Source organism: Enoplosus armatus, chromosome 1, assembly GCF_043641665.1.
Source record: "Enoplosus armatus isolate fEnoArm2 chromosome 1, fEnoArm2.hap1, whole genome shotgun sequence".
Classification (NCBI taxonomy): domain Eukaryota; kingdom Metazoa; phylum Chordata; class Actinopteri; order Centrarchiformes; family Enoplosidae; genus Enoplosus; species Enoplosus armatus.
The window spans coordinates 29,472,632-29,485,020 of NC_092180.1; the positions used below are offsets into that span (position 1 = coordinate 29,472,632).

The following is a 12,389-nucleotide window of genomic DNA, read 5'->3' on the forward strand; positions in this document are numbered from 1 at the left end:
GCTCATAAAACAATCTCTGTGATTGTACACATTGTAAAAGCGGTGGATTATGCATTCGCAGCATGATGCAGGTGGCTCTCTTGGCTGTGCTTTGTCGGTCCTGCTCCGTCTCCCAGGCTGGAAAGAATCCCCCAGTGAAAACTCCCAAACAACACACACGTTGTTCAGTCGCGCAGCCACCCCGCCCCTCATGCTTTCTCTCAAATCACGTTCTGTGAGGCCGGAGTCCCTGCTTCCCTAATGCTAGAAGTATGGTTTTTGTCAGGACATGTGTGCATTCACATGAACATGCAAACGTGCGTACACACCCCGTTTATTCAGTGTCTGTCCCAAACACACCTTTCAACGTGACCCACACTACTCACTCTCCTCCTCCTGCCCCCCCGTTTCTCGCCTTCGTCCAAGTTTTCATACTAAACAGTGTTACTGCTGTGGGCCATTACATCAACAGAATGGAGGGTCAGAGGAAAGTTGGACTCTCTCTGTACTTCTGCTGACATCGCAGGAGGCAGTCAACATCTTCAGGGCTCTGAAAGAAGTGCTTTTTTATGAAGCTAGGCCTCGGATATACATACTAACTAATTAAAGTTCCTGTGGAATTTGAAACTGTTTCTGGAAAACAGTAGCTGTCCCAATCAGGACTGGGTGGAGACCATGAAGATGAAGAGAAAGGTTCTTCAGTAACCTGGAGACTAGGCTAAACAAGCTCTCTCTCCTCAAATGGCAAAAAAAAAAAAAAAACTCCCACAGACCAAAACTCAAAAAGAGTCAAACATTTCAGCATTTTAATGTCAACATTTGAACTTTAGATAAGGAGCTGGAGGCAGGACGTGGTAGCCTGGCTCTGTCAAAAGTGAAAAAAACAAACAACTACCTGTCAAGATCACTAATTAACAACAAAGTGAAATGTAAAAAACAGCTACTTTTTTTAGGGGAAGTTGCTTATACTATTCCTAAAATCACAAATTATCATCCGTCTGTGTATGTATGGATTCATTCAGTTCAATTCCTTTCACTTTTATTTATATGGTGCCGAATCACAACAAAAGTCATCTCATGACACTTTACAAATAGAGCAGGTCCAGACCGTACTCCTTATAACAGACAGTGGCACAGAAAAACGTTGGGCGGTCTTGCCTTGGATTTCTCCTACATTTGACTTTTCATTAAATGTTTTGGGCTCTTCCTTCCTTATGCATGCGTATGTGTGTGTGTGTGTGTGTGTGTGTGTGTGTGTGCTCATTGTAATTGTTGCTCTCCTATCCATGATATCCACCCATCCACTCTCTTTAAAGCTCATCTTTCCCTCTGTTGTCTAAAATATGCCATTCAACCTCCTCAACTAGCTAGTCTATCCGCCCAGTGGCGTTTAACCTGTGATCATCACCGGCCTGGGGAAAGGGGGAAATGGTGTTGATTAAACGCTACTAAAAATAGAAATAGTAAGTAAAAAATTTAAAAATTGTATTACATTGCATTTGTTTGTGCAGGGTTATGTTGTAGTTCTGTTATTACAGATGTCGTTGTGGTTTTGAATGAGGCTTCCTTACTTCAGGACAGATGTAATAGGATAGACGGTTTAGAGACAGTAGCTGAAATCGATTTCTGCCCTGCTACTGCAAGTGTTCCCACTGTGCTGGAACACCTCCAGCAGGAGAATGTAAAAGCCTCTGAAAAAGGGAGGAGAGAGGGAGACATGGAGTCAATGGGGCTTATAGGCCTCCAGCATAGAGATCCATGTCTCTGCTTCCTGTCTATCTGGCCAACAAGCAGACTAATGCTTCGTAATTGCTAACACATTTCCAGGATCGGAGCCACTGATTCACCAGGAAAGAAAGCCTTTCTTCCGTACTCATTCACTAAAGCCCGGGGCTTATTACTGATTCATTTGTTTATTTGGCTATTCAGATATTTATCTGTTTATATCAATATCAATAATTTGAGTGTATTCATTTATTTAATAGTCTTTCATTTACTATTGCTATTACTACTACTGTATTTTGATAAGCATTTTATCAATTTACTTATTTTAGTTTTTAGTGGCTGAGGTGTAGATCTCAATCTGAGACTCCAACACGATCTCAGAGGACTGAATCTGTCAATATACTGTATGTGTGATCTGGATCGCTCATCCCTGGTATACATGACAAAAAAAGAAAAAAAGACCTGCATGTTGTGCTCTCCCTCCCCACATCAACAACATGCTCACATGTCCCGTTCATTTTAAGTAAATCTGTAAATCTGCAGATCACCCATTGGTATATTATTCAACTTGACATTGATATAATATAATCAGCCACTGGTCTACACTCTATCTCTTTCTGAACTGAGCATTGTGTGTCTGCAACACATGACAGGAATGGACAAAGAGAGAGAAAGACAAAACCTCCTTTATAAATTACTTTTGAAAATGACTCAAATCTTTATGCAACGAAATGGCCCGGCCCGAACATGACAGGTCCTGACAAACCATCTGGTTTCGTGTCAGGTTTTGGGTCCGGTACCAGAACTCTACACACATGGATTACCTAAAGACCTTACTTTTCCGTAAAGTATCCTGGAGTTGTGGGCTTGACAGGAGCTGATGAGGAAAAATGCAGCACAAATAGAATCAGCCAGTTTCAGGTAATTACAGCAGACATGGCCCATATTAGCCTATTAAAATATATAATTATTATCTGGCTTTTTTTTGTTTTTTGTTTTTTGAGGCATCAAATTGTTTCAGTGTGGCCCAGTATAGATCGGGGGGTTTGGGAACCATTGTTCTAGATCAAAAACACGTTGGAAGAGACTTCTCCAATATGTTTGTGATCTAGAAGGTTGCAGCAACTCTGAATACACACCAAATTAAACACATTACAAGGCCACAGTTTGATGACTTTGGTCTTGTATTTCCTGTAAATGACAATTATGAGCCAGAGGTCACATGTGACTCAGAAGTAGCATGTAGAGCTACAAAAGACAAGGTTCAGTGACTGAACCTTGAGCCACGTCACGTGCAATCAAAACGTATCCATAGATAGATAAGACATTTAACAGCCAAATAGCACAGGAACCAGTTCTACCTCCTCTCCTAGTCGTTGACATATCAAGATAAAAGAAAATTCAGAGATTTTGGGAAATACTTTAGCTTTCTTATCCAGTGTGATTAGACAGGATTGTCAGGAACATCGTTAGCACAAAGACTGGAAGCAGTGGAAAACTGTTGAGAGGCCTGTTGTACCTTAATCGCCAAAAAAGTAAAGCTGCAGCGGTCACAAAGGTTTAGCTAATTAGCATGTAGTCAATGTGAAACGATCTCAACCGAGAAAGCGTGAAAGTCGAATCGAAGCATCAACATCGCACGCTGGACAACTGTTCGAACCACCTTAGCCAGTACCGGGCTCTGACTGCGAGGGGGTTAGGGGGAGAAGGTAGCAAGATAGTGATGTCAGACCAAAGGCCTTATGGGTTTCACTTAGAAAGCCTCTGCACATTGTTTGCAAAGTGTTCATGGCAAATGTGAGAGGCCATCTACACTAGCATGTGTAATGCATTTTCACCCTATAGTGCTCTCTGGAGTGTGAAGCGTTGATGTGTGCAGGCCATCATTCACTCCAGCCCATTAATAGGACCAGGCTAACACCATTATCTGTTCTAACATTGTGTAGGTTGTGTGTGCATTAAAACATGAACTGAGCTAGGACTTTTTACCTCATCAGCTGCTGTTTTGTTTCCATGTTCTATGTACTTTAAGTCATTTCAGACTTTGCCTGCCATTGTGTATGTATGTGTGTGTGTGGAGTATCCTTGTGTTTCTTTCAACAGTCATGAGGACTGAGGAAAACCATTTTTTCAACGCAGGGAAAGAAAGGCGCTTTTATCTCTGCTAGCGTCTACAATTGCCTCTGCAGATTCTCAGAACACTCACACACACACGGATGCAGTCAGACTGCCCTAACTGAATTTTCTAATTGCCCTCCAGAGCGTCCCTCTCCATTAGTCTTCAGGCCAGCTGGGGGGAGTGTGTTGGTTCCTGGGCTCCCGGCGCACACACATACACACACGCTGGCGGCCATGCCTCAGAGATACTCCCACCAGAAGAGGAAAGCCAGCACGGCGGCTGCTCGGAGGATGGAGAGGAGACGCAGGGACCAGGGGAAAAGCAGCAGCAACAACAACAACCCGAGCAGCTGCCACAGCCACCACTCCAAGAAGCTGGCCATGCTCTCCAGGTACCAGCACCACGCAAAGGCTTACAACATATTGATTGAGTTTTGCCTCATGACAACCTGAGATAATAGTTTTTAATATACTACATGTACTTGCACATCAATATCGTTTTTTATGGCTGCATTACTCCAGTAGTTTACAGTCTTGCAGGGTGGATATTTATGTCATGTAATGCCTGAAATTGACTTTCTGACTTTCATTGACCCCATCCAGGTCGCTCATCCTATGTCACTCGAAGACTAATGATGACTGTCCGGAAGAGAGGCATGCTGGGGAAGTGTCAGATGTACGTAGGACATGCAGTCCAGGCTGGAGGACAGACGCGACTACTGGGGATCGAACACAGTACAGGCATACGGAGAACGGACACTGGAGGACAATCCAACAATCGGCCTCGGAGAAAAGAGGAGGCACTGAGGCAGATAACCAGCTGCATCATACCACCACAAACAAAGAGAATAAAAGGAGCATAAGGAGGTCCTTCAGCATCAAGGTACGACTGCAGAGGTTTGCACTTGAGTGCACTAAGCATATTCTTAATTAAATTCTAAACTTTCTCACTCTTACTCTACTTACTCAGATATTTGGCCATGCTAGCAGCACGGCTCTAGGGACGCAATCGCGGCCATTCCAGCACTTCCAGACTGGAAGAAAATAACTCAAAAACTAATGGGTTGAAATTTTGCACAGGATTTTTTTCAAAGAAAGATCAGAATAAGTAGAAGTTATGTTGGCATTAATCTTGGCTTGCTACAAGTATTTAGTTTGTTTCTCTCATTGTCAATTTTAGAAGTTTGCACTGCTCACATCACAATTTGTCATAACTAGTTGTTGTACTAGAGAGTTTGCTCATTTTCCACGGACAGTTGAGTTGTGCACTTCTTCACTGTTTACCTTCTTCTAAGTAGACAAGAGATTCTGACTCTTAGATAGCTCTGATTGGTTTAGGTCTATCCAATTGCGTCCAGAGACGTTTTGGTCTGTGCCCATTGATAATTTCCCTTGGAAATTGAAGATTAACTGAGACATTTGACAGACATTTGCAAATTGGTCTGGCGATGCCAGGCTATCAGAATAGTCTGAAAAATCAAACAAACATGGATGCCTCACATCAGCCAAAATCCATCATTGGTGATTAAACCCAAATTGAATGGATATAGTGTTATTTTCTCAATGCACGGCATTTTTAACCCTCACTTGACCGTCTTGAGTTGTCCTGTGACGTGAGTGCTTGCAAGTCGTAAACATGGGAATCTTTCCCATCTCTTAACTTCCATCCCATTTGGTGCGAACGCGGCGTTACTCTCACTCATGCTACCTAATGATGATGTAATTAAAAGCTGATGTGAGGATGAATTGTCGTAGTGAATTTACAGTAATAGCAACATGTCCAGCACATGTTTTGGCACATGTGGCTCCTGCAGCTTCCCAGTAAAGGATGATTCATTCCTGTCAAATGACCAAAACATCCACTGTTTGACATACTGTCAGACCTATTATTTAGCCATCGATAATTCAGCAATTGTCATTCTTGACAGAATGATATGTAGAAATTAGTGTTTGTTGTTTGTGCATTCCGAACCTTAACATGGCATCAACGTGCTAACGCCGTGCTATATGCGCTCTGGAGAGTGTCTGAATGTAATGACAATCACATGCCCTGTGTTGGTGTGTTGGTAGATTGAAAGCTGTGGCTGGCCTGAATGTCAAACATTCAGACAAAGACGGGGTTTGTTGTGCTGTTCTGTTTCAGCAGCCCGGCCTCACAGCACATTCCACTAATGTCAAATGGGATGAGATAGTATATCTGTGGTCAATATTGAGCTTACACTAACATGTAAATCTCGACCAATGAGCATCAGTAGTTCAATTAAGACAACACACAAGTTTCAAGCAAAATTCAACCAGCCTGCACGCTTGTTGAAGCAGTCCACCCATACACTCACATGGCATACTCTTCTTGCTGCAGCATATATCTAAAGCACCCGTTTCTATTGCCGGTGTACTTAAATGAGTACTGCATTGATTTAGCATCACAGCAGTGAGTGGCAGTAGGACATGAATGCTTTGTCTACACTAGAGAAGGCTGAAACAGGTACCTTCATCACATCTTCTTTTTTGATATGCTAACTACTCCATTAAAACATACCAATTCACTTGATGTATTTTAATTGATCATAAGCTATCGAAACCCCTCTATGACCTCACTTCCTTTAGTAGCAAACTACACAAAGAGCTTTATATTCTCAGCTTACACAAGTGCATGGAGAATACTTGATTTTGATTGGTTGGAGGGAGTGAGCATTCTTTAACATTAGTATGCTACCATGCGCACAATGGGTTGCTAACATGCTGACATTTATCAGGTAATTTTTTTTACCATGATGGTGGTCATGGTAAAAAAATTTGCTGAGCATGTTAGCATGCTAACATTTGCTAGTTAACACAATGTTGTTGTTATTAGTTTTACAGGTATTTGGTCATAATGCAATTATGGACAAATTAAAAAAATTGACCTGTTGATGGCGCTAGATGAAAAGTCATAGGATCACCAAAGTTATGCCAGTTAATCCTGAGGGAAACATGAATGTCTCAACTAAATTTCAAGGTTCAAGGCTCAATTCATCCAGTACTTGTACCAAAGTGAACATTGCCATCCCTACAGCCGTGCGTGTTATTGGCTGTATAAAGTATTCAATAATGCATAACAATAGTTACACGTGCTAAGTCAGAAGTTACTGAGAAAAGCTACTCTACTCGTAGTACTACAAATATATGAACCATCAACAGCAGAGATTGCATGCCAATGACAGAGAAGACTTCACAGCTGGCTGTTGTATACCACTTCATGGACTCAAGCCCGGCCTGCTAAACAACCCCCGAGCAAAGCTGAGCTCAACAGTAATTTAATAGAGCAGTGTTTTTCCTCTGGGGCTAATTCATGCCAGGTTGAACATCAATCACTCTTAATCACCTACCAGACAGAAACAACATCATAGCCATATTCCATTTGGCTTTCACGTTGAGACTTAAACCCTTTACAGTCAAACAGAGGTTTAAGTATTGTATGTTGTCATGAAGAGAGTAAGAGAAGAGAGTGTGAGCATTCATGCTCATTAATGATTAGATTCATGTGATGCTCACCTTTGTGAAACTCATTGCTTCATATTTAAAGCGATTAACAGGAAATAGCTCAGTAACCATTCAAAGAACACAACCACAACTCTGTTTCATTCATTTAATGATCTGGTCACATACTGTCCCCCTAAGAGCCATTGAAACATACATGACTTTGCCCCATAAGCTTAACCCCCAAACACTATGGCCCAGTTCATGCACCTATAAAACATTACTGCTGTTTTCTTTTTCCTTGGCTGTCACCGCGCTCGGCCAGATGGTTGATATACTCATAAAGCTTGCCTTCTACCTCCTAGTATAGAGGTTCCCTTGTACTTGTTCACTATGTGTATGTAGGCATATGTATGTCTGTGTGTCGTTACAGGATAGTAGTATCTGGAGGATGTGTGTAGCCACAGGGCCCGCTGAAGAGGTGCCCGGACCACAAATCGCTGATAACAGCGTCCAGACAGAGGACAAAGACAATAATGTGGAGCAAGGGAGGAATGGAGGGAACCTACACAGGTAATAAAACACAGTACCACAACTCTATTATTTCTCAGGAATGTGCTGGAAAAAATGGTGAAAGCTACATTTGAGTACACGTTGAATACATGTGTATTTTCAGGCTGAATGTGTGTAGTGTAGCGGCAAAAGAAAAACATCCAATCATCATTATGAGAGAAAGCATTGATTCATTCTATATAGGTGGACAAAATGCTGGTGTCCCAATTCCCACTTGGTATTAACATGCAACCTGCATCTGGATATCATATGTGGATCGGGGAAAAATGTATGCTAATGCAGCTCTAAATGCACATAGAACTGTGCAATCAGAATGGCCAGACCTCATCCTCTAAAGGGTTTAGAGGTCTGTGGGTGTAAATGAAATGTGTGCAGTTTGGTCACATTCTTAAAAGAATTCATCCAACAAGTTGAAAGGTCACCTAAACCCACCTCTTCCTACAGTGACCAGATGTCTCAGTTTATATGGGATTGTCCTGGTTTCCAGCTGGGTGTCCCGAGTCCCAACAAATATCAGAAAAGCACAGAAACATTCACTACCAAATTGTCCCGGTTTTAGCAAGTGTCTCCACTGGAACGTACTTTCCTACCAAGCTGATGCCTTCCACTGTCTCTGTCTGTCAGGTGACCTTCACCTTGCACATCATTGAAGTTCATCAAAAGTATCCTGCTTCATTTCCTTTGACATGAGACGCTAATTTGCATATTGAGAGAACAAGAACATTTATTACTACCAAGTGTATAGCAAAGGCCTGTGATCAGGAGTCATTATCCAGATAACAAATCCAGATACAGATTACAGGCGCACACCAGGTAGAAATGTCACTGGGGGGGGGGACTCTTGTCTACACACAAGAAGGGACCCTGTTTCAAAATGTAAGGGTGAAACTCGATATATGTCCTAAACGTCATCAAGCAAGTGCGCCACCCAGAAAAGCTGATAAGTGGCCATGGTAATAACATGACAGCAAGTGGAATAATTGGAATCTAAAGCCTCTGGATCATGCGTTATTTTTTGATAATCACACAGCTCATTCTTGATTACCCCTTATAAATATCCTGGAGGTGCAGATTGCATTTTGGCTGTCTTGTCTGGCTAATCAGGGCTGTAGTTAAGACCACTTGAGTCAGAAACACATCTCCCATCTCAAAAAGGTCAACTACTGGAGACTGTAGTAGGCGAGCCCAATGGCCAAGACTGAGAAGAGTTTGAGTTAAAACACCCACAAGACAAAGACAAGTCCCCGACAATAGAAAAGATTCAAGCTAAAGGACAAGAGAATCTTCTAAACTACTGAAACGTGTTTTCCACAGAGCTGAACTTAAAGTTGCCCCGTGGAGCTTTCTTGAAAATCACTAGACTTACTTTGTCTGATAAATGTGTTTCCGTGCCTTTCCTCCCTGATATATCATTGGCAAAGTTGATTTCGAAACATAATTTATATTGCGCGCTGTTTATGTCGGTGTTTACTTGATTGCAGTCATTGCCTTTGTTTGGCACATTGCTGCATTTCTTTGCGCATTACCACCAGCAGGAGTGTGCGTCGTGTTGCCTGCATTCACACCCACTTGTAAAAACATTGCTCCATAGCGGTACGAGTGATTAAAAACTCCACAGGATACCTTCAATCTGGTAACTGAAATGTAAAACGCAAAATATATTTGTCTTTTAGTTAGTTTTAGCATGAAAAGGGACTTCTAAATCCTATATCAGCCTGGCTCCAGTAATATAATGTTTCTTTGAATGAGTCATGCAGGTTTTGTGTTTGAAGACTTTTGGACCTCCTTGGTTTTCAACCGTCTCTGTGTGTTTTCTCTTCAGAGGCTGCAGCGTCCTGAGCCCAGACAAGCAGGAACCCTTTAACAGGCAGTTTCTAAACGGCAGTGCTTGGATCGCGGGGGAGGGAACGAGGAGCATTCACATTAAAGCCCAAAGTGAGGTAATAGCAGCTAACACGGACTCCAGTGTGACATTTGTTCCCTCTTTTCCTAAAACACTATTCTACTGTCTTCAGTCCAATAAAGCGAAATACTTCTACGTATCTCTGAATTTCTATATGTACATATATGTAGGATTAATAAAATCAGAATCAGAAAAATCTGCATCAGATTTATTGCCAAGCAAGTTTTCATATACCAGGAATTTGCCATTGGTGCATAGCAATAAACAGAGAAAATAAGAAAGTAAAAATCAAGTGCTGCTATAGTCAAGAAACACATATATATATATAAAACCATTTACAAATGAATAAATGCAATTTATCTTTTGATTTTTAAAATGAAAATGCAGGAATGGGCAAAATATGTGCAATGTACAGAGATAATAGTGATATGCATTAATGTAAGGCACAGAGTCCGGTGTGGAGCCTTTAATGGCGTTAATGTAACATGTAGGGAGGGGATAAGAGTCCGTGTCAGTGGGGGTCCCAGGCCTTGTTGATGAGGCCAGCTGCAGACAGGAAGAAACTGTTCAAATGGCATACGTTTTTGGTCCCTATGGACCATAATCTCTTGCCGGAGGGGAGTGTCTCAAAAGGTTTGTGTCCCGGGTGGTAGGGGTCACAATCTTTCCTACACTCAGGGTCCTGGAGGCATAGGTGCTGGAGGAGTGGTAGATTGCAGCCAATCACCTTCTCAGCAGAGCAAATTATCCTTATCCTGAGCAATGGCAGCAGCGTACCAGATGGTGATGGACTCTATGATGGCGGTGTAGAATGTGTGCGCCATCATTGATTTGGGCAGGTTGAACTTCCTCAGCCGCCACAGAAAGTACATAGTCTGTTGAGATTTCTTGGTGAGCTCCCACTCGAGGTCCTGAGTGATGATGGTGCCCAGGAATGTGAGGGGGGGTGGGTCCTTCCTGAAATCCACAACCATCTCCACTGTCTTCCACACCTAATACGTTTTAAAACACATAACTAAGCGTACAGGGACTGTTGGTAGGTTGAAAACGTCAGTATAGTACTAAATGGTAAATGGTAAATGATCTCACTTATATAGCGCCTTTCAACCTTCACGGTTCCCAAAGCGCTTTACAGCTAAGTCTCATTCACCCATTCACTCACACATTCACACACCAATGGCGACCGAGCTGCCATGCAAGGTGCTGGTCTCCATCGGGAGCAACTTAGGGTTCAGTGTCTTGCTCAAGCCACCATGCCGCCCGTACTGTCCCCTGTTTCTGCAGGCAAGGCATTCTCATGGGGCAATCACATTCCCAGTCATCCCACACACACTCAGACACAAGGCTCTATGGAGTTCAGTCAGAAATAGTAACACACATAAAGGAATTTAAAGACTTTGAACTTGGTCAACAAAAAAGAGTAATGTGAGAAGAAGAAAATTCAGTAACATTTATATAATTTGTAGGCTTCACAGTGGAACTCATGGAATTTCTGGAATACCATGGAGTAAAGGTATTTTCAAGACAGGGACAGTCAAGGAATTTGATACAGTCTGACACCATAGACACCAAAGACGGAATAAAGCAAAGTAAGGGAATCTCTCCAGCTCGCCATGGAAAGTAATTTTACATCAGGTCCTCTGTAAAATCCTACATTTAGTTAGGTAATAGCTTTAATCACATACAGTGAGTTTTACCAGACTGAGCAGCTCATACTGTATGCATGAATGTGTCATTTTGGAGCAGAGGTCTTGGTACTAAACCCAGCATGGTTTGTTTTCATTGCTCCTTAGCAGCCACAGAGGCAGTATATGAGGGTTTTCTTTTCAGGTTTTAGTATTTTTGTTGCTGTAGTAGCTTTCATGCTGGGCAGTGTAACACCTTGTCACCCTGCCAAGTCTATTTGAGTCCCTTTTAAGAGGCTGTGGAAACCTGTACAGCAGAAGGAAGGAGAAAGGGAGAAAAAGCAGTAGGAAAGAATGTCTAACATGTGACGACTGGGACTCAGCTGATTCAGTTTTCAACACTGTCTCTGTTTGATTCATTTATGGGGTTTTTTTTTCATAACGCTCCCTTCAGCAATGGAACGCCCACTTTCACGAGGTTCCTGTGATGTTCACAGGAATATCATGTGTTCACAGTGAAACTGCGCCACCTGGTGGAGGTACAAGCCTTGGTTAATAAACCGTTACATTTCCACAGACTAGTTCATAATAATACAGAGGAAATGTAGACCTCGCTGTCATGGATCCATGGACCTTTAAAGTCGGGGAATTTACTTAATACGTCAGTTATACAGCAACATCTATATAAATATTTGCTAGCATAAACCACCATACATTAAAGGTCCTGTATGGAGTTTTCAGCAAGGCATTGTTTTTAATGACACCGGTGGCCGTTAAGTGAACGGCAGTCAGCGCCCTGTTGCTCGTGCCCACAGACTGTAGGCGAGCGAGCCAAAACAGTAAAGCGACGTACACCAGACTGATTTATATATACATATATTATATTTATATATACATATTTAGAATAACATTACTATCTGTAATCTTCCTATACTTTATTTGGACCATTGGCTTGCCGTTTGCAAGTTACTTCATCAGCTAACATTACGAAGCAACGCCATGCCCTA

At 42.1% G+C, this 12,389-nt stretch overlaps 1 protein-coding gene across 1 annotated transcript in view; it reads left to right on the top strand.

Annotated features, from left to right (window-relative positions):
- Window positions 1-12,389, top strand: part of il16 (interleukin 16) — a 36,955-nt gene that overhangs the window by 598 nt on the left and 23,968 nt on the right. The window contains exons 2-5 of the mRNA XM_070902740.1: window positions 3,965-4,214; window positions 4,426-4,705; window positions 7,715-7,854; window positions 9,677-9,803. Coding sequence (XP_070758841.1) covers window positions 3,965-4,214; window positions 4,426-4,705; window positions 7,715-7,854; window positions 9,677-9,803 — 797 coding nt within the window. The remainder of the gene's footprint in view (window positions 1-3,964; window positions 4,215-4,425; window positions 4,706-7,714; window positions 7,855-9,676; window positions 9,804-12,389) is intronic.